Source organism: Camelina sativa, chromosome 20, assembly GCF_030686135.1.
Source record: "Camelina sativa cultivar CO46 ecotype springtype chromosome 20, ASM3068613v1".
Lineage (NCBI taxonomy): Eukaryota > Viridiplantae > Streptophyta > Magnoliopsida > Brassicales > Brassicaceae > Camelina > Camelina sativa.
In genome coordinates, this window is record NC_141899.1 from 9,383,681 (window position 1) to 9,406,386 (window position 22,706).

The following is a 22,706-nucleotide window of genomic DNA, read 5'->3' on the forward strand; positions in this document are numbered from 1 at the left end:
AACTCATCACTGTGGAAATCCACATCCACCAGTAGGTTATTGGTGCGCCAGGCGTTCCTCGAACCCTGGTCCTCACCCTTTAACAACCTTCCCACAGGACAAGCTTTCTCCAATTGATCTGCAGCTCAATTGGTGACAACTTGTCTGTGGGAAGGTTGTTAAAGGGTGAGGGATCAGGGTTCGAGGAACGCCTGATGCACCAATAACCTACTGGTGGATGTGGATTTCCACAGTGATGAGTTAGGATCGATGCCCTGCAGGGCCAGCCTATGGGGACAACTAGCAGTGAGGCTAGTGGGGTCCACGGACGGGTAGTCACATAAAAATCGATTTTTATTGTAACAACATGTCAATTGGTGACAACTTGTCTGTGGGAAGGTTGTTAAAGGGTGAGGGACCAGGGTTCAAGGAACGCCTGATGCACCAATAACCTACTGGTGGATGTGGATTTCCACAGTGATGGGTTAGGATCGATGCCCTGCAGGGCCAGCCTATGGGGACAACTAGCAGTGAGGCTAGTGGGGTCCACGGACGGGTTGTCACACTAATCAAACACAAGCCTACAACAAACATAGACAGATTGAAAAAATATAAATCGTTGTTGATAGATCCATAGGAGCTTGGAGACAGAGCCTACATCATGGTGTGTCAAAAAAACTTTCATGAAATACATTGAGAAATTTAACATTAGTTACTATCAAAAGATTTATTGACGTTAGAAAAGGATCTTTAGTTTCATTTGTTGCTGGAGCAAGCCATTTTGAGTTAGGTAAAAGACGTGAACATGTTCTCTCCACACATGAGGAGGGCAGAGCCGAGGTTCTCTCTATGGTAGAGGAGGTTGGACGCAAGGTTATCTCCCCAAGGAAGGAAGGCAGAGCAAAGGTTCCATGGTGGAGGAGGTTGGACGCAAGGTTCTCTCCATAAGGAAGGAGTGCATAACCGAGGTTCTCTCCATGGTTAGTCATACACTATTGTGATGTAATTTATTTTTTATTCAAAATGTTTTTTGAACCAAAAATTTAATTGATTAAAGAAACTATGCAAAAGTGAAAGTAAAGAGACATATAATAGTTGGCTTAATTTGTTCATATAGACATTTTCTAGGTGATGGTAAATAATATATTTGTAACACAATATACATAGGTGTAAAACATACACTTTTAATAGTAACATACATAAAAGATTTGTATATGGATATAAATAAGTGTATTATAGCAAAAACATATTTATAAAATTTAATGTAAAATAAATTTTAATATATTTTCATTAAATTTAATTTTATTTACAAAACTTTAAACGTGTACATCGGGTGGATCCTTATCTAGTCATATATAAAGACTAGTTAATTATCATGTTAAAAAGGAAAAAAAAAAGGATGAGTTGTTTCAATAAGTCACTGATATTGTTTTACAAATTAATCTCTGAAAATTTAGCTATACACACAGCTCTATATACTTCTTATCTTTCTAGAGGAGTATTTGGTATTGCGTTAATTGATTTATCCTTTTTATTTCAAAATTTAGTTTTAATAGGTTTACAGATACCAAATATGATTATTTTAAGATACATTTACAAATATAAACTAATTATGGAAGATATTATGCCATTTAATATATATATATATATATATCATATATGTTAAAACTTAGAAACTAATACTGAAAAAAATCTTGTTCCAACCATAGTTATACATATGTGGCTATATAAATTACCAGCTACACAAAAACCAAGTTAACAAAAAAAAAATTAAAATTCTAAACATTTACCTAGAGAAAAAATGAAAAACTTTGTTGTCTTTCTATTTGTTTTAACTCTTTGCTTGCTTAACCATGTATCAGGCGGTGGAGTCAGGATTGCGAACGAACTTAAATTCAACAAAAAACTTTGGATGAGATGTTATTCCAAAGATAATGTTATTGGTCCAAAAATAATACCAATTGGACATCATTATTCATATTATTTTGACATTAATTTTTTAGGTACAACTCGTTTTATGTGTACTTTGAAACAAGGACCAAACTATAAACACTATCAGAATTTTACAGCATTCAAGATTATTAATATTAAAAAAATCGGAGGCCTATGGGATTGGAGAGCAAGAGAAGATGGAATTTATTTAGAGAAACGAGATAAAGATGGTCATTTTGTTCCGCACCCAGTTAATCCGCATAAAGTATATGATTGGATTAACAAAAAAAAATAGATATCTTGCAAAAAGGGTTGTATTATGATTTGGAATAAAAATAAATAAATAAATATATCTTGATCTCAAGTACCTTATAAACCTTATAAAACATCATAATTTTTTAGGTTTAATAAGAGGTATTTTTGATAATTGATAGATGAATAAGACATTTTTAAAAAGGAATACACAAAAAATGGTATTTCTCAAAATTATTATTAACCTGCTGAATTGGTTTTTTTTATTTATTTTAGATAAAAAAAAATAGAAATTCATAATATTATACTTTAATCAAAAATATAAGAGAAAATACATATATGATATTTAATTAATTTAACATGCTTAACCCTCATCTCAATATATATATATACTCTGTATGAATATTCATAGATCTAACCATTCATTTTCTTATAGAACCCTTGAATATTTAATAGATTTTGAGAAACAAAACAATTTATCTCACAATCTCAAGTAGCTCAAAAACAATAAGAAATCAAAATACACAAAATATATATTCTCTTAATATATAAATAAGAAATTTAAATATTTTCTGAATTAATATTTTTACAAAAAAAAAATTCTCACAAAATTAGGTTAATAATTTAATAAATTTAAAATTATTTTTCATGTTTTCTTATTAGTATATAAATTTTTTTTTCTTCTTATATTGATTTCTTTTTTATGATCGGTTTAGAACTTTTACATTATTTTATTACAAAAAAATTTTCTGTAATGTTAGAATTGATACAATTGACATGTGTCAACATCTTATTGATACAATTGACACGTGTCAACATCTTATTGATACAATTGATATGTGTCATAATCATGTTAATGGCTAACTCTGGAAACCAACTTTTATATAATCTTATTATATAAAGCTTGATGTCAAAATTACTTATTACTAGGATCGTGACACGTGTCAATTTTATCATTCAGATGTAGACACGCGTCAATTTTAAATTTATAAAAATTTTAAAAATAAAAATGTAAAAGTTGAAAACCTACCATAAAAGGATTTTATATTAAATTAAAATAGAGAAAAAACCTAATTTTATTTAAAATATTTTAAAGAAAAAAAACCTTTGTAAGAAAATTATAAATTTAAACAGCTTTAAAATTTAGACAAAATCATTATAAGAAAATTATATATATATATATATATCATAAAATTCGAAATTATAATATTGTTTACTTATTTTAAGTTTAAGTTGCTAATTTTACAAGAATAAAGATTACTTTTTTTATAAGATAAATAATTGATTGTGAAAATTATACAATTAATTACTGTTTAAAAAAATATAAATACTCACATTTACAAAAAGAAAGAGATTGTTGAAGTAGAAAAAATAATAATAAATCGTCTCATATTTTTTTCACCAATCAAATAATTTATTCAAAAAGAATGCTATTGTAATATATATAAGATATGAGTATGTAAGATTAACGTATGTGTTTTTGTAACTATCTTATTATATATAGTTGAATTTTGAAAGTTAGTCATTAACAAGATTTTGACATGGGTTAAGTTATCAATATGAATTTTGACAGGTGTAAAAGTTAATATTTAATAGAAGGAATTTGATTAAAACCAAAAACAAAATATTTGTTTTAAAAAAAGTTAATAATATAAAAAGATAATATCAAAAATTACGAAAATTATAAAAGATTAGAAAGTTTTTAAAAATAATTATAAGGAGATTATATATATATATATATTTTATAAAATTTGAAATTATAATATTATTTACTTATTTTTAATTTTAAGTTATTAATTCAACAAAAAAAAAAAGAAATATGGATTAAGGAAAATATACAGTTAATTATTAATTCTAAATTTTGAAAATACTCACTTCTATATAAACATTAATCGTCTCATATTTTTCATCTAACAAAATAATTTATTCAAAAACACTAGTTTCAACATCGTTTAATTGGGAAAAAATTTTAATGGGAAGGTAAGTTTTTCTTATTATTTAAAACCAAAATTTTCTCCTACTTTCTCCTTTTCAATTGGGAATAGGTAAGATTAACATGTTGACCCGAAAAAAAGATTAATATATGCGTATTCGTTTCCTAATACTATATTTTAAAATTTTGTTGTAGTAAATTTCTATTGTTTTTTTAATTTATATTTCTATCTTTGAATTATTTGGGATTCATTTATTACCATGCTTATAATTTTCTATTATCTATGTCAAATTAATTTTCTTCTAATTTCTTAACTTTTATTGGTTGGTCATAAACTCTTTTTTTTTGCAAACATAATTGTTACCATTATTCATTTTATCCCAAAGGGAAATAACGAGTAGAAGCTTATCCACCTAATGAATGGATATAATAGGCTAATATAACACAAACTTACAACAAACATAGATAAATAGATTGGAAAAAAACATAAATCGTTGTTGATAGATCCATAGGAGTTCGAAGACTGTGACACCCTGGTTTGGGGAAAGGTTTAAAAGAATTGATTTGACCACCTATGTCACCAAAATGTACTTATTTTTCTGTCGAGGGTCCTGAGAGAACTTCATGATGGATAACTTTCCTGGAAGTGATTGTCCGAACTGTGCGGGCGAGGTAAACATAGGAAAGGATCAATTGTTGATTTGTAGGGTCGGTAAATAAGTTTTTAAAACCTCCCAAACGTAACAAACCGGCCATTGAATATGGGTGGATCCACGGGCCGGGAATAGATGTAGGGCCCACTTAGGAAGGTGGGCCCATAGACTGAGAGTAGACATGGGTTCACTAAGCAAGGTGGCGGTTGGGGCGTTAGAGAGACAGAGGCTACATCATGGTGTGTCATAGACACTTCCACGAATACATTGAGAAATTCAACATTAGTTACTATCAAAAGATTTTGTGACGTTAGAAAAATGTTTTCACTTTCATTGGTTGTCGGAGCAAGCCATTTTGAGATAGCAAAAAGACGTAAATAGTTATCTCCACACAGGAGGAGGGCAGAGCCAAGGTTCTCTCTATGGTGGAGAGGGTTGGACACACGGTTATCTCCCCAAGGAAGGAAGGTGGAGGAAGTTGGACGCAAGGTTATCTCCCCAAGGGAGTAAGGTGAAGCCAAGGTTCTCTCCATGGTGGAGGAGGTTGGACGCAAGGTTCTCTCCATAAGGGAGAAGGGCGAAGCCGAGGTTTTCTCCATGGTGATCATACATTATTGTGATGATACATCATTGATTAGTATACTATATAATATATTTTTTATTCAAAATATTTTTTGAGCTACATCATGGTGTGTCAAAGACACTTCCACGAATATATTGGAAATTTAACATTAGTTACTTTAAAAAGATTTTGTGACGTTAGAAAATGGTCTTTAGTTTCATTGGTTGTTGGAGCAAACCATTTTGAGATAACTAAAAGAAGTAAACATGTTCTCTCCACACATGGGAGGGCAGAGCCAAGATTCTCTTTATGGTGGAGAAGGTTGGACGCAAGGTTATCTCCCCAAGGGAGGAAGGTGGAGAAGACTGGACGCAAGGTTATCTCCCCAAGAGAGGAAGGTGGAGTCAAGGTTTTCTCCATGGTGGAGGAGGTTGGACGCAAGATTCTCTCCATATGGGAGGAAGGCGGAGCCGAGATTCTCTCCATGGTTAGTCATACACTATTGTGATGATACATCATTGATTAGTATACTATGTAATATATTTCTTATTCGAAATGCTTTTGAGCCAATAATTTTATTAATTAAAAAAATTATGCAAAAGTAAAAGTAAAAAGACATAATAGTTGACTTAATGTGTTCATACATATATTTTTCTAGGTGGTGATAAAGAATATATATGTAACATCGAGTTTATTTAGGTGTAAAAAAATACATTTTTAATGGTAACGTACATAAAAGATTTGTAAATGGATATAAATCAGTATATTATAGCAAAAATAAAATTTATAAATAATATACAACAAATTTTAATATATTATTATTAAATTTTATTTTATTTACAAAACTTTAAACCCGCACATCGGACGGGTCTTTATCTAGTAATATATATACCTAAATGCGCAATGTTTAAGTTATCAAAAAAACCTAGCTAGTTGATGTATTTTTCATCCTGTCACGAGATTTTTGATTAACTTCCAGTCAAAGCACTACTAAGTAAAATATATATGATAGGAAAAAGACAGCTGAACGAGTCTCATAACATCGGATGTACATTAAAGTCGGTTTCTAGCACAATAAAGATGGTTCAAGAGAGAAAAAAAAATAATGGAAAGATGATTTAGTATGAGGGATCCGTGCAACATGAAGAACGGTATGTTTATGTTTTATTTTCTAATATCGTAATCGAAGGATATGATATGATAATGTAAGTATGTATAGAGTGTTTACTTTATTAGGGTCGAAAGAGAATGTTAGACTGATTTTATTGAGGTTAGATTAATCAATTAGTATGCCACATACGAAAATACAATCTCGTATATATATGTCCTCTGTTTCTTCAAAATTTATTTCCATTACTCTATGGCTATGCTACTAGAAATCGTGGTGTGAATATTAATATACCCTTAACACTTCATTGACGCGTCGATTGAACAGATGAATGAGTACATAAACTATGCAAGAGACTCATTAGAAAAGACCCTCATCCGGTCATCCCGCGACGTTACCTAGAGATATCTCGTCCTCAATACAAGTATTTTTTATCTTTTGGCCGCTGATTCGCATGTTACACTCATTAGTAGATGTAAGCCAGATTCATACCCACGCTGGAATATTTTATTCTTTCTTTTTTTCTCATAAGGAATATTTAGAAAAAACAAAATGTTACCATCATTATTTTTTTCAAAACCTGGATAAGATAAGAACTTCTCACCCGAATAAATAAATAAATCTGTGTCATTCAACAGTTTTACAAATATATATTTTTTCCTAAATAAATTAACCAAAAAAAGAAAGAAATAAATAGTAATATTTTGACCTAGTATTTTCCAATAAATAACACAAAGAAAAAAAAAAAGGAGCAGAAAAAAATAAAAAGAACGTCTTCCAGCACTCGTTTTTATTGTCGACGAGAATAGACAGAACACACACAAACAAAACCCTTGTTCCAATAAAATAAAGTGTCACATACTCACATCTCTCGTCTCTTAAATTTTAATAGACGACGACGACGGCCTCTTCTTCTCTTCTTGTCCGAATCATACCTCAAATTCTCCAATCTCTCTCTCTCTTACCGTATCATTTATTCCGAAGATCATCACCAGCGACCAAACGATTGAGAGATAGACGAACACATCTTCGCCGTTTTCGTCAACATGTAGCTTTGGGGGGAGGGGATATAGCAACGTGCGAGTGATTAAACCCAATAGATAGAAAGAGGAGAAGGAGGAGATGGTGAGTAAGGTGAAGACGGAGACGATGAGGGCATGCCTGAGCTCAGTTTTGTGATACACGTGAGACATGTTTGGGAAGGATATGGTAATATACTGTGTGATGTGAGAGTTGTTAAATTGATTATGTAGGGGGCATACTTGTTAGTTTTATCCCAAGTGTATGTGGTGGAGGGGAGTCATAGATTATGAATGCATCTCACAAATTATGTGTTTCTTATACCAATTCATGATATTTGGTCACATTTAATACAAATCATGTTCTTAATAAGTTGCTTATCTCTACTGTAATGAAATAACTTGCAAGGTTAAATTTCCTATTGCAGTTAATTTGCAGGAAATGCATCTATGAGAAAATCACAGAGGATGAGATAGAGAGTTGTTCTGTATGCAATATTGACCTCGGTGGCACCCCATTGGAGAAGCTGAGGTAAAGCTAATCTTAGTTCTATGTTTCAGCTCCACCGTTTCTCATAAAAAAACCCTGTTTAGTTTTGTTTAGCAGTCATAAATTTTGTTTGCTCCTTATTCCCCCCTATTCATAGACTTGTTGGTGAGATGAATTACTGAATCTTGTTCACTTATAATCATGTGGTCTGGTAATACCACATCTTGTAGCCCTTTTACAATTTATGAGAAATTGTGTGTGTTTCCTCGTGTAAATGGTATCCCCCCCCCCCCCCCCCCCCCTCTAAAAAAAATCATTTATGGAATGTTGTAGGAGAATCTAAAAATAGGATATGTAAGGGATATATCTCATTTGTACTTTCCTTTTTCTTACTCGTTATGTATTGATGGGAGATTTGTAGAATCTATGTTAGAGAAGCCACTTTTTTATCCATGGTTTTAGGCCTGACCACAATTTGCAAGACTTGAGAGCCAAAATATTTCCTCTGAAACGGAAAAAGGTGAAAGCTCCTGAAATGGTGTCCTTACCGCCTTACCGGCAAGAGGAAGGAGAGATCTATATCGTCTTTGGTTGTAAGCACGCCTAGGGTGTCAGCACAAGGTGGAACAACAGGAAAAAGAACTAAAGCGGCAACAAGGAAAGAGTTGCGTAATGGTTCTTTGGCTGAGAGAAGTGTGAAGAAAGAAGAATCTTTTGGGGATGAGCTTCTAGAGGGCATAAGTTCACCCGACACTAATATAAGGCAGTTAAAGAAGGTGATCCCGGCAATGCTCTATTTTCTCGTATTGGTGTCATTTCATATCTGACAAGCTTTGATTACATATTTCTTTTGTTGTGGTACACTAAAAAGTAAAAAGTAGTCCATCATTTAAGTCTACTTTTTTTTTTTTTTTTTTTCTGCAGTCACGTAAAGAGTCCTTCTCCAATAAAGAAAACAAGGATGGGGATGAACCCTGGGATTCCAAACTGGATTGGAAACCTTTAAACTTTCTGGTTGAAGTGGCAAATAGGACAAAGCCCCCGAAGTCTTCTGCAAACCAAAACTAAGGATCAGAAAAGCAAATGTAAAGGTGAGGATGAGAAGAGTAACAATGGTGATCCCACAACATCAGAAACAGCTACTCCTAAAAGACTGCGTAGGACTCGACGCAAAAGGTCTGCAACCACTTTTGGTGATTCAAGAAATTTGCCACAGCCAGATGAGTCAGGTGCAAAACAGGAGAGCAGAAATGGTCCTGTTTGGTTCTCGCTTGTGACCTCAAGTGATAAGTGAGATTCTTGCTCTCATATATGAAACTTTTTCTTTCCTTTCGTAAGTGAGAGTATTTCTATTCTCTTGGTGTGTTGACAAGGGCTTGGTGGTTTCAGGGAAGGAGAAACTTCTTTGCCTAAGATTCCAGCAAAAAATTTTGAGAATAAAGTAGGTTTGATATCATTTTAAGTATTCTTTGTTTTATATATCCTGTGTTGTCGCTACATATTGTTGGGGAAGATAAGCCGCTATCTCATTCTATGACAGGGATGGTAATATTCCAGTTTCTTTCATCCAAAAGTACCTCATGAGGAAGCTAGATATCAAGAGTGAAGCTGAGGTAAGCATCTTTATATGCACTATGGCACGGTAGAGGATACAGCGTTTGAATGTAATGGAAGCTAAGTTATGGATCTTATCAGTTCTTTAGTGCTAACAAGCATTTGGTTGTTAATAGATAGACATTTGTTGGTTTTTGTACAGATAGAGATAAGTTGTATATGGGAGAGGTGGTGATCCCGACACTGAAGCTTTACAATGTAGTGGATCTTGTTGGAATTCTTACTTCTAAACTCTCTTAGGTTAGATGTCTTGCTCTCTCTATCTCTCAGATTTGGTTTGTTTGTTAGAGATGAGACAAGAAGCGGTTTTACTCCAAAGACTACATTGTTAAACTTGGATAATGTTATCTTACACCATTACAACACTTTTATACTTAGGTTTCCTTCTTAACCTAATTACTATAGCTAACCAACCAAACCCACTAACATTTGTAGGCCTAATACACTTACAGCCCAATAGCCTTATTACAAAACACAAGCCCAACTTCTCTCTTGTTGACTTGTTTCTTTTTCCCTTTGTGTCGTTGACTCTTCTTCCTCCTTTGGTCACACGACAACTTCTTCTTGTTCTTCGCTTTCTTTGCTTTACTCAGTTCTTCTTCTTCTCCTCACTTAAAGCTTTCTTTGTTTCAGGATTTAATCAGAAGATTCAATCTCCAACACTCCCTCTTGAATCTTTCGATTAAATCCCCAAAAACAAATTTAGGGATTTGAATCCCATGCTCTTTGTTCTTCTGATGATTCGCCTTCTCCCTTGGACAAATTCTTTTCACGACATCAGCAAGGTTCACTGTTAAGTTCACTCACTCCCTCTTACACTGAACCTTCACGCATCACTCCCTGTGGAAATCCATTTGCGACATTGGCACAATCCAATAGTGAGTTCTCTTGCTCCCTCATTGCTTCAATCTTCACAAGCTTTTCAATTTGCTTCAGAATCATCACTTTCTCTTGGTTTTTGATTCCGGTTTCGACTTTCCTCAATCGATTGTGCTTGAACCCAATTGAAAAACTAAGACTCTTTTCCCTGCAGATTATTGTGCTGTACTGCTGTCTCTGATCTCTCTCTTGCTCTTATTCTCCATGGATTTCTGCAGGTGCTCTGTAGTAGAATCACTCTTGCCTCCCTCTTCAACGGAGCTGATGCTTCACGTCAGTCTCTTCGGACGAGTCGAACCATCACCATCTCAGTTCTTCCTCATGGAGACTCTATGTTCTCCACACACAGATAATTCCTTACCTCTCCCTTGTTTCTTTTCTAGCTTTAGCTTCTTGCCCGACATCACCATTTTCCATAGTTCCTCTTTCACAATGTCGACAGAGCTTATTACCAAGCTAGTTCTTCTCCCTCTTGACCTGAATCTCCATTGATCCAGCTTTTCTTTTGCGAATTTCTTTGTCACCTCTTGATAGTTTTCCTTCGCTTTCTCTCCATGTTTCTCTTTGATCAATTTCTTGACCAATTTGTTTCCTTGCAGGTAACACTTCAGCCTTGTGTTTAATCTCTGTCCCTGCAAGTCTCCTTCAAGCTCTTTACTAGCTTCAGCTCCTTCTTCGGTGAGCTGCTTTCTTGTTCAGTTTGGTGTCCTCTTCGATCACCAACATGTGCGTGACTCTTGTTCACGTCTTCTTCGACGCTTTGTGCAACCGGCTAAGCTCCCTCTGTGGTGAGCTTCTTCTTCTTTGTTCTGTTGGTATCGACCTTGATCTTAGCCTCTCCATCCAGCTTGTTTCTCCCTTTCACTCTTAGGTAAGCATTCTCTTTTTCTGTTTGATTTTCAACTTTGATCTCTGTTTCTCCAACAGCTTCTGTTTCTCCAACAGCTTCTGTCGCTCTCTCAACCTCAGGTATGCATTCTCCCTTTCTTTACTTTGAGTCTTCTTTGATCACCAAGTTGTGCATTTCCATTCTCTAAACCATCACTTTGGTTGACCTTAGTCTGTTTGGTTCTTTTCACCATCACCTAAAGCTTTTTTCTAACCTTGGTCTATTTGGTTTTTCCAGAATCTCCAACACAACTTGAGTAATCAAAAACTTTTCCAAACGTAAGCATACCTCTCTCATCTTCAACCTCAGCTACAGATTCTCCCTCTTGGTTTGATGCTTCACATAGTTTGTTCTCAGCCTCAACCTTCTTTCTCAATCCATCTCTTTTGAATTTGAGTCTTGTTGATCTTTGAACTTTGATTTTATTCACACTAACCTCATGAGAATTTCTTTTCATGGCTGTAGCTTCCTTTCATTGGTGACTGAGCTTTTTTCTCTGCTTCAGCCCCACTCTTCTTTGTCACCATTGATGTGGTGCCTCCGTTCCTCTTTTGCTTCAGCTTCTTCTGCTACAAGTTTTTTTTTTTTTTTTTTTTTTTTTCACAAAGGTTTTTCTCTAACCTTAGCCTTCTTTGGTTTCTTGACTCATCAACCTCGGCTCTGCCCGATTTGGTTTGTTTGATTCTTTACACCACTATTGGCTTTGGTCTTTCTCTAACCTTGGCTTCTTTTCTCTTTTTGTTTCAGTTGGAGAACCACATGGATCCTCAACTTCACCAAGCATCTTCAAGCTTCACTTCACCATGTCAGAACAAGAAAAGAAATCACCCCACAACTCTGTCTTCACATCCGCACTATCTCCACAGCTTCTTCTAGAGACCTCCTCGCCTTCTTGGGTGCTCTTGAAGGTGCGGTGTAAAAGTCTTTGTGGTAGCTGATGGTGCTCTTGTCACCACATCCTTTTCCTTCTTTTCTTCTTTGACAGTTTCAGTTTGCTCTTCTTTGTTCTCTTATTTTTTTTTCTTTTCTTTCTCAGCCTTACACTTATCCTTGTGCAGGCTTCTTCCTTCCTCTCCCAACAAGCTTTGCTTTGAACAATGTGCTGGGTTTCTTTCTCTTCACAGCCTTTGAGCTGCTTCTCCTTCTTTTGTTTCAGGTTTCAGGTTTTCTCCTAACCTTTCACCTCTCTGTTTCAGGTCTGTTCATCTCTCAGTGATGAACGACTTCATGGAGGCTCCATCTCTGCTCATCTGTCACTAATGAACAGCTCCCTCTCATGCCTTTCTCAGGTCGCAAGCTCTTGACATCTTCTCTGTGACGCCGGCTCAGACCTAAACTGTGGTGGAGCTTCACCGTCTCAGGTTTGCTCCATCTTTACTCTTTCACTCAGCTCACCTCTCAGTGATGAGCTGCTCCATCTTTCTCTTCTTTCTCTTTGCCGTTTCCTCTTACGGCAGCTTTCTTCTTCTCCCTCACAGCCTCTCACTTGGCTGCAGGTATTCCATTGAGCAGCTTCTCTAGCCGCATATCACTACCTCCTTTCTCTGGGATCCGTTGGTCTTCTCTAACCAAGCTTCAGGTCCGAACAGATCCCCTCACTTTCCCTTATTCTTCAGTCTCTTCCTAGACTGCCTTTTCTCCCTCTCGACCTCAACCCCTTCTTCTTCTTGCAGGCTCCAGGGATCTTCAGCTCTGATACCATGTTGGAATTCTTACTTCTAAACTCTCTTAGGTTAGATGTCTTGCTCTCTCTATCTCTCAGATTTGGTTTGTTTGTTAGAGATGAGACAAGAAGCGGTTTTACTCCAAAGACTACATTGTTAAACTTGGATAATGTTATCTTACACCATTACAACACTTTTATACTTAGGTTTCCTTCTTAACCTAATTACTATAGCTAACCAACCAAACCCACTAACATTTGTAGGCCTAATACACTTACAGCCCAATAGCCTTATTACAAAACACAAGCCCAACTTCTCTCTTGTTGACTTGTTTCTTTTTCCCTTTGTGTCGTTGACTCTTCTTCCTCCTTTGGTCACACGACAACTTCTTCTTGTTCTTCGCTTTCTTTGCTTTACTCAGTTCTTCTTCTTCTCCTCACTTAAAGCTTTCTTTGTTTCAGGATTTAATCAGAAGATTCAATCTCCAACAGATCTATGGCTGCAGAAAAGTTCAAACCATGAACGATTTGCTGCATCGGTAGGTTCCTCTGCAAAGGATTTTATGATGGTGCTTGTCTATGCTCGGAAGCTACCGGAATGCACCAAGTAAAGGACTTTAAATACTCTTGTAACAAGAGTCTTGTTGTTTGAGTAGAAGATTCTGTGGAGACAGGGTAATATTTTTTCTCTTCATGGATTCTCTCAAAGCATTACGAGAGAGAACGGTCGAATGAGTTGTCACATTTGTACTAGTAATTTATATAGAAAACAGATCAGTTAACTTTAGAATGTTAAAGTTAAAGTTAAACAAACGATATTTAAGAGAAACGGATGCTAATTTATTTCGATTTCGATTTCGATTGGGTGTATCATAGAAAACGTGTCATACATGATACATGGTACAATACCAAAAAGCACGATGATACCAAAGGAGTGTACTAATAACTGAAACGTCAAGACTCAAGAGTCGATCATATCACAATCTTATTTATTGTCATGTGTGGTCAAATTTTAGTTTTCGGAAGGCCACGTGGAGCAGCTAGTGTTATGGAGCAATAGTGAGTCACTCAAACCCATAAGGGATGTGCTAAAATCGATCTCGAGCATATGATCTTGAAGCTGATGTGTCCCAATCACCATCAAGTCCTTCGGGTTCTGTCCACCGTCGAGGAACGCCAAACACATCACTGTCTCCGTCACGTTCACCACCGTATTGGCACCGTGAAAACTCCACTTGACCTCTCCTCCCCACCCTGGCACCCCAATATCTATCACAGGCACATTCGGCCCCGTCATGTTCTTCCCTGCAGCGCGTGCGTCAAAGCAGTCTTTAAATGGCGCAATAGCTTGAACCTTAGATATTCCCATTGACTGAAAAAAGTTAAACCCCAAATACAAACAGAAATTAATTAGTTTTCCTCTAGACACAACATACAAACATTTCCTTTGTTATTTAAAGTAACACATGATATTTTGTGCATGAGATAGAGATTATGGAATCATATATATTTAATATATTTTTTTCTTATAGTTTATACTTTAAATACACGCCTAAATTTAAAATATTCACGTGGCTTTTATCTTTGAAATCAAAGTCTAATATCAAAATATGATATTTTGTTGATATAAGTATATAATTAAAGAGTCTGTTTTGAATACCTTGGCTTTGAGTGTAAAGGACTGAGCAAGAGCATTGTAGATATCGGTGAGGAGTACGGTGTAAGGAACCACTGTGCTTAGCTTAGCTCCGCCCGCAAGCAAATTAGGGTTAAACGACAAAGGAGTTCCGTCAACGTAGATTGATTTGACGTCGATTAGATAATTCCCTGTGTCTATGTTTTTTAACGGTGTCAAAGTCATCGGAATGGGATCATCGCTATTGAACGGTGGGATGAGGTAGTTAACGGCGGCCATATAGAAATGACCGGTGCCGGAAGAAGGCAAGCAGAGAGAGAATGTAGGGATAACTCCAAACAATGACGTCACCTGTTTGGTGAACGACGAAGTTACGGGAGAAAGACTTAGAACTCCGGAGACGAGAGGAGGAAGGGATTGTAATGGTTCCCCTCCGACGCAAGAGAGTGTGAAGGGGTGGACGGTGAATGGAGAGAGGAGATTGCCACCGTCTGTGGTGGAGATGTTTACTGTGGCTTGGACAACAGCGCCTATTACGCCGACATTTTGACCTAGAAGGCTTGATTGTCGGTAAACACAGAATAGTCCGTTGGCGTCGCAGTCATTGCCGGGGATGGAGTTGCATGTGGAGCTTTTGCAAATCACGAGGTTGTTGACAAAATGTGGAGGATTGAATATGTTCCAGTTGACCAACGTGAGGTTGGTTTCGAGATCAAGGAGGAGGTTCGAGGAAGATGTCCCACCGGATCCGAGGTTTAAAGTGGTGTAAAATTGATTTGTGGGTTCGTGTTTGGTGATCGGAAGAAGGTACTGAGAATTTGATTTCAGAGTTATGGTGGCGAAAATTGAGAAAAATAGTATGAAACGTGTGAGGGTGAGGCTACTCATCTTTGTGTTTCTCTCTTGTAAATGAAAATGAATGTTTGCTTGTGATGCAGATGGACTACTGAGGTATGGTATATTATAGACCGTAAACCTTATTTTTGAGTACAGAGAAAACTAAGGGTCAATAGGTCATATAATCTAAGGGTCAAGAGATAGTATTTGTTTTTCTTTTCAAACTAGATTGTTGAATCCTAGATCTGACCTACAGATAGCAGAAAGTCTTGCTGGATCGTGAAACTCATAACAAATCCAAACTATTAGGTAATGAAATGTTAAGACTTAAAGAGGATGATAGAAATTTATAATGTGTAGTTCTAGTGATAACGTACACAACATGGGATCAAACTAAATTAGATCATATCACACACCAAACAAGGCCCATATATAAATGAGCCCAACTTCACATTTTCCCATTACCAAACCAACTACTCCCGACCGGTGGTGTAAGTACAAGTTGGGTATAAACTTTACGGATATTCCTAATTTTTTTTTTAAAGCTCTAATACACGTGCCAAGTTCCTTTTGAAAAGAAATAAAAATGGATAAACATTGACCAAAACAAAAGAGTCCCCACAAAGAGCGAAACGACACAACAAGTCTACTCAGCACTTACCTTAAAATGAACCAATCCTTATCGTTTCACATTCCCCCTCCTCCTAAAACCAGCGTCGGCCCACCGCATCCCAAACCATAACAAATCCTTCAAAAACCGTCCAGATCCATCATCTCTCTTCACTCTTCTTCTTCTAATGGCTGCTGCTTCTTCTTCTTCTTCTTCTCTGTTTTACCTCTTCGTCTTATCATTCCTCTCCGCTCTAATAATTTCCAAATCTCAGATCTCTGACTCCCTCAACGGACTCGTTTTCCCTGTTTTTAAAGACCTACCAACCGGTCAATACGTCGCACAGATTCGCCTCGGTAACTCTCACCAGCCGGTCAAGCTCGTCGTGGATCTCGCCGGTTCGATTCTCTGGTTTGATTGTTCCTCTGGACATGGTTCGTCGTCGTCACGGAGTCTTATCTCCGGCAGCTCTAGCGGCTGTCTTAAGGCTAAAGCTGGGAATGGAAAAGTGTCATCATCATCATCATCGCGTGGAGACGCCAAGGATTGCGAATTGCTTGTTAAAAACGGCGCCGTTGGGATTACGGCGAGAGGAGAGCTTTTCAGTGACGTCATGTCATTTGGATCTGTTACTTCTCCGGGAACCGTTGATCTGCTTTTCGCCTGTGCCCCACCGTGGCTGTTACGTGGGCTCGCTAGTGGAGCCCGTGGAGTAATGGGCTTAGGAAGGGCCCAGATCTCTCTCCCTTCCCAACTCGCTGCCGTAACTAACGATCGTCGTCGTTTAACGATTTACCTGTCGCCCTTAGACGGCGTCGTGTCGACGAGTTCGGTTGAGGAGGTTTTCGGAGTCGATGCGTCTAGATCGTTGGTTTACACGCCTCTGTTAACCGGCTCGAGTGGCGATTACGTAATTAACGTGAAATCGATCAGAGTCAACGGGGAAAAGCTCTCCGTGGATGGTCCGTTAGCGGCAGAGCTGAGTACGGTTGTTCCATACACGATGCTGGAGAGCTCGATCTACACGGTGTTCGTTGAAGCTTACGCTAAAGCTGCGACTGAAGCTACACCTGTGGCTCCCGTCGCACCGTTCGGGCTCTGCTTCAAGAGTGAGGTAGAATTACCGGCGGTGGATCTGGCGTTGCAGAGCGAGATGGTGAGGTGGAGGATTCAGGGGAAGAATCTAATGGTGGATGTTGGTGGTGGAGTCCGATGCTTGGGGATTTTAGACGGCGGCTCAATTCGGGTCAACCCGATTGTTATGGGTGGGTTACAATTGGAAGGCTTGATATTGGATTTCGATTTGGGCAACTCAATGATGGGTTTTGGACAAAGAACACACTCTGATACAGCTTCCTTGTAATACCAACCTCTGTAACACTTCTAATTAACTGGTAGATATTATCTTCAATTTTGATCTCTTTTGTTTGTACTTTGTCTCTGTGTTTTCACGCATTTGTTGTACTAATAGTCAGTGTTCGAAAAAGCAGTCTAGGCGGTCGCCTAGGCGCCGTCTAGGCGCGCCTAGGCGCTCAACCGACGCCTAGACGACCGCCTAAACCGCCTAAAATCACATATATTTCGATTTAATATATTTATCTAATTTTTAACTATATATAATTAAAATTTAAAGTTTTACATTCATATATATAATTACAAATCTTTATATGTTGTTGATATTAATTAAAAACTACATTTTTTCCTAAGTTTTGTTTATAGTTTATTACTTTTATTTATCTAACATATATTTTTGTCTACAATATTACATATATAATGTTGTACGTTGAAAACGCTTAAACCGCCTAAAATCGCCTAGCCTCCGATTAAGCATTCTAAACGCTAGACGTTGCGCTTTCTTGAACATTGCTAATAGTAATAGATTCGAAGCATAGTTTATTGCTTTCTGTTTAGTTTTAAAACTTTTCTTTCTAACGTTTGAAGTAAATAGTGTTTCAAACCCAAAAGCCAATACAAAAAACTACATTCATTTCATGAATTTTTAGTTTTTTAGCGATACATAAGACCTCTAATAGCTCATTATCATGCGACAAATAGAAAACATAACAATCTTAATCAGCGTGAAGAGGTAATAAAAGTAACTTGCGATGTAAAAATAAGAATTAAGAAGGATGAAACAAGATGCAGAGGCAAAGGAGCCAGCAAGGAAGGTGAACCATACCTATGTATAGATATGTTGCACTCTTCCACGCCCACAACGACTCTAACCATGTCCAGAACTCTCCTCCAAGACTTAACCCTACGAGCCCTTCTCCAAACAACCCCTTAGAGATTGCAAAAAGCATGACCGGGAAACCGATCGTCAGCAACACCATACTGCAGAACGCACCCAACAGGCTCTTAATGCGTCTGGATCTCAAAGCGGGTTTTATCGGCTGAACTATTAGACACGTTGGCACGAGTAGCAACGCTCCAATCTCTGCAGTGGCGAAATTGATTATAGACATGAGACACAGACCAATGAAGGCAGCTGAGATGGTCACAGATTTCAAGACAGCCCAGTTGGTTCCATGACGCCGAGAGGAGAACGGAGAGCAACCCGGGATTGTGGCAAAGGTTATAAGGAGAAGCGACGAAGAGGTAGTGCCCCACATGATGGAGCGGTTACTTGGAGAATGTTGGCCCGGTACTTGACAGATGAAATAAGGAAGCAGCGTGACGATTAAACCGAACAAGTGCAAAGCAAAGACCTGTTTGGCTGCATCTAGCCATTTCCAAGACTTGAAGTTTCCGGCAGGGTTAAGCGTGGAATTATTAAGAGCCTTACAGCCATCAATATATAAAGAGGCTGCGACCATTGGAAGAGAGGCTACAAGAAGGGCAAAGGCAATCATGTAGACTCCTACAGAGATAAATTTGCTTGGCGAAGTTAAAAGGTATAGGAAAAACGATTGATGAAACTTCTCGAGGAGGTTGTTCACTGATCTTATAGTCCCTTCCAGTAACCTGCGTTTAAGAGAAAGCACAGAGCTATCATCAACACTCAGACAGAGTCTAATGATGTATTGTAGTTTTTAGCATAATAATATTCACATACACTAGCAGAGGCAGGTGTATTGTATAAAATGGGAAAGACGGAAATATAAAAACAAAAACTCACTTGGCACCTCGTAGGAAAAAATCATGTTGTCTTGTCTTACTGTCAGGAGGAAATCTAGGTGAAACTTTCAAGGTAATTGCATCGACTTGATAATCGCGGAAAGCTCCATGAGGACCAGTTGGGATACCAAGGGCCTGATGAGAATGAATAACAAAAGAAAGAAAAACTTTCTGTTAACTTTCAAGGTCTTTCCTTATTAAAATGTATAAGTGTGACTGCAACCTCAAGAACTTAATTATGGACAGATCGATTATACATTTTACCTGGGAGTATAGTGAACTTGCAAGGGTAGCACTGCCTTCAAGATAGTCTGCGGTTGGGATACCAAAATTCCAGTCCGGATTTAACGTATGCGCCAATTTCCCAACAGCTTCAAATATTTCCCCAATAATCTTTAGCCAACTAGAGGAAAGTAACGATACAACCTTCTCCACCTTGACATAAAACCCCTGCCTGTGCACCGCTAAGTAATTTACAACATTGATGAGGTCAAGATTTGGCATCTGCCCATTAGATGCCTCTGCATAGATACTTAGTGTGTCCTCAAACCTTTCACTTCTACCATCAACCTTCAAAACCAAAGCAGCAGCCATTGTTCCAGCTCGTCTGAACTTATCAGCTGTATTTAGCTCGCCACACTTCAGCAAATCCGAGTCCTTAAATGAGGGTGAATGGTACTCAGTTAACCACGCAGCAACAGGCCTATAGTCTCCATAACGAGAATCAGCAACAAGCCATATTATGTCTTTGGAGAGCCAGGTAACTCTAGCGAGCAAGGAAAATAGAGTACCAGTAATGCCTAAAGACAAAGCCTCGTAATCTCCACCATTTATAAAATCATAAGGAGTAACCAGCACAATAGACTCTTTCCCATCACCACGAGGGGCTCGTATAATCCCAGCAACATTGACTCCATAAGAAGCACAACTGACATTATCTAGCAGTGTATATGAATCAGGACCGGAGAAAAAGTGCAGGGGGTGAAATTGATTCCCTTCAGGATGGAACTTTTGATAATAAACTTCTGCACCCATTTCTGACATGTATTTTCCAATGAGCTTCTGGACTTCACTACACAAAAAGTCAAACAAATGGCGAATCATAAGTTACTTGGACAAGGACAGAAACAGAAGAATGTCAACTGGTGCATCTGAAAAAAAATGGAATTGCAGAAAAGAATCGTGGACTATGCACAGTTAGACCTTCAATACTCGAAGAATCAAGTATAAAGAAGAACAAATAACTTTCTAGGTTTCTTTTTTTTTCATAGGCATTGCATGAGAAAACTGGAAAGAATTGCAATGGAGAGAAGACATACACACCCTGGCCTTCATGATTCAACCTATAGTTCTTTATATCCTTCACCAGTTTGCTCCCATCAGAAACATCACGATTCGAGAGCATAGACCTTGCAGAGCCTAAAGAACAGAGCCAAAAAAAGGAAATTTAAAGCACAAAAATAACAACTCACTTGAAGTTGGCAAGCCATAAACTCACATTACTTAACAGCTTTAAACCCTCCTACAGATTCCAGTTTTATAGAACACTAATTTAACACCCTCAATGTCAAGTAGGCTACACTAGCTAATCCCAACTGTTCAGAATCAAGTTTAACATCATTCGTATGATTCACACTCTACTTTTTATCAAGACTCACGAGATAACCAAATCCTAGAAACAGTAAGTTTTTTCTTCTAATAATAAACTGACAACGAGACTTGAATCCAAGTGTGAACTTGTAAAGCGTTTTTCAAGTATGCAGATAAAAAAAAACCTGGCATTAGAGCATTCTCGGAGATGTAAGTGTTCTTTGCCAGTAGAGGTAAAATTAGCAACGCCAAAACCCCAGCAGCAGAGAAAACCACACTAGAAGAAACACGATCAGAGCAAGCATCAATGAACCAACACATAGAAACTAAAAGAAACAGAATATAAATAATGGTGAAAACATTCACCTGAAAACGGGACTGTGAGCGACGAGAAAGATTCCGAGCTGCACGATCGGTCTCGGTTTGATTTTAAGAGATCCATCATCGGTCTTCACCTCCTCCTCCTCCTTATCCCGCTTCTCCGTCGCCATATTCCACAGATCTCCGATTAATATCGGGATATTTGAGTTGAGTCAACCAACAAACTCTGGTCTCCGGGGACTTTAGCGACTGCCTGAAAGAGAAGCTTGGGGATGATCCAGAATCGCGTGGCTTTGGGAATTGTAGACGACGGGTCAGGTCAATTCGGGTTAGCCCGATTAGGATGGTGTGGGCTTTAAGTTAGATGGCTTTTCTATTGGATTTTTTGATTTGGGCTTTATTCAGATTACGATGGTGCAGTACTCTCTTACATGCCAATTAGAATTGTTTTCACTAATGGTCATACTTAAGTTAACTAAAAGTTGTTTAGATAACGATTAAAGTCTTAAAAGCTAGTATTAGATGAATCCAAACGGTGTTAGATAGATCATAGATCTAAACAAACGGCCATCTATAGTGCTTTAAAAACATGTTATGAATGACCAAACTCATTTATAGTAGTATAATTTTGAGATCTACTGTTTCACATATAAATGACAATATACATTATTAGAAATGGTACGTCAAGATACATGTCAGATATGGTATGTTCTATAATACTCCATAGCAAGATGGGAAGTGGGAATGGAGCTAGTAGTGGGATACAGAACAGTCGATTATTATCGCATCAAAAGAAAAGAAAATGTAGAAACTGCCAATAAAGAAATCGAAAAAGTCGTTATATTATCCGAAAAAAAAAAAGAAGAAGAAGAATAATTTAAATATCAGATATATATACATCTTTATAGGAATTGTTTTGTGGGGATGCATTATTATAGATGATCGAAGCTAAGGTGATTGAGATGGGTGACAATTTTTGATGATATATCAACTCATGGTCCAATAAGAATTGTTCATTTGAATGATACGTAATCCTCTAGATTTAATTCATTTGCTTTGCACCGTATTGGTTTTTAAAATATCTAGGAATCATCAATTCATCATGTTCAAAATTCTAATAATGTTAGCAACTCAAAATGTTATAAGTGAAATATTAAGATTTTCTTATCCTATAAATTATATTTACTGTAGTATATTATATTGCATATCTCTGTATATAGTGAAACACACATAAGATTGAACTTAATTTTCCCTTCAAAGCTATAAATGAAGACTTGAGCTCAAGAAAATTTTGATCTTAATTCTTTATTCCAAATTCCCAAAAAGAAAAGAAGTTCTAACTCTTTTTTTTTTTGTCAAACAAAAGAAGTTCTAACTCCTGTATTTTTTTTTTTTTGCTGTGAAAAAGAAGAAAATATTTTTATTGTGTAATTTTGTATTTATAATGTGTGATTTTGATCCTCCTTTTACTAACGAGTACCTAATATGTATCTACGATTAAGTATTCAAGATTTAAACTAGAGAGACTCAGAGTTTGACATGGACAAATCATTTTCAAGCTTCAAAAAACATTTTCCAGAGGATTAATAAGTTGTTAACACGTAAAGAAATACTGTTGACAC

The 22,706-nt window shown here is 36.9% G+C and overlaps 3 protein-coding genes and 2 pseudogenes across 7 annotated transcripts; 3 read left to right on the forward strand and 2 right to left on the reverse strand.

The window, feature by feature from the left end:
- Nucleotides 1-1,684: 1,684 nt before the first annotated feature.
- On the forward strand, nt 1,685-2,278 carry LOC104772371 (S-protein homolog 16 pseudogene; annotated as a pseudogene).
- A 4,994-nt stretch (nt 2,279-7,272) lies between these two features.
- LOC147918653 (E3 ubiquitin protein ligase DRIP1-like) lies at nt 7,273-13,836 on the forward strand (annotated as a pseudogene). Its single transcript, XR_015593337.1, has 13 exons — nt 7,273-7,628; nt 7,867-7,970; nt 8,391-8,704; nt 8,853-9,218; nt 9,318-9,369; nt 9,469-9,541; nt 11,021-11,588; nt 12,058-12,218; nt 12,369-12,466; nt 12,600-12,671; nt 12,807-12,889; nt 12,984-13,042; nt 13,436-13,836. The product of XR_015593337.1 is annotated as an E3 ubiquitin protein ligase DRIP1-like (transcript).
- LOC104770260 (gamma conglutin 1-like) lies at nt 13,792-15,758 on the reverse strand. Its single transcript, XM_010494657.3, has 2 exons — nt 14,634-15,758; nt 13,792-14,345 (listed from the first exon to the last, which is right to left on the reverse strand). Exons 1-2 carry the CDS (start codon nt 15,495-15,497, stop codon nt 13,986-13,988), a joined length of 1,224 nt encoding a protein of 407 aa, XP_010492959.2. The 5' UTR covers nt 15,498-15,758; the 3' UTR covers nt 13,792-13,985.
- Nucleotides 15,759-16,243: 485 nt separating this feature from the next.
- Nucleotides 16,244-17,467, forward strand: LOC104770261 (putative aspartic proteinase GIP2). The gene has a single exon (XM_010494658.3). The coding sequence runs from the start codon at nt 16,244-16,246 to the stop codon at nt 17,417-17,419; it is 1,176 nt and encodes a 391-aa protein (XP_010492960.1). The 3' UTR covers nt 17,420-17,467.
- A 558-nt stretch (nt 17,468-18,025) lies between these two features.
- LOC104770262 (uncharacterized) lies at nt 18,026-21,988 on the reverse strand. 4 transcript variants are annotated; one of them, XM_019242548.2, is made up of 6 exons: nt 21,130-21,988; nt 20,949-21,040; nt 20,497-20,592; nt 19,438-20,245; nt 19,175-19,308; nt 18,026-19,020 (listed from the first exon to the last, which is right to left on the reverse strand). In XM_019242548.2, exons 4-6 carry the CDS (start codon nt 20,215-20,217, stop codon nt 18,177-18,179), a joined length of 1,758 nt encoding a protein of 585 aa, XP_019098093.1. In that variant the 5' UTR covers nt 20,218-20,245; nt 20,497-20,592; nt 20,949-21,040; nt 21,130-21,988; the 3' UTR covers nt 18,026-18,176. The 4 variants fall into 4 exon arrangements, with proteins under 4 accessions (XP_019098093.1, XP_010492961.1, XP_010492962.1 ...); XM_010494659.3 differs by having other exon boundaries at nt 20,493-20,592; nt 21,130-21,635; XM_010494660.3 differs by having other exon boundaries at nt 19,438-20,240; nt 21,130-21,415.
- Nucleotides 21,989-22,706: the final 718 nt, after the last annotated feature.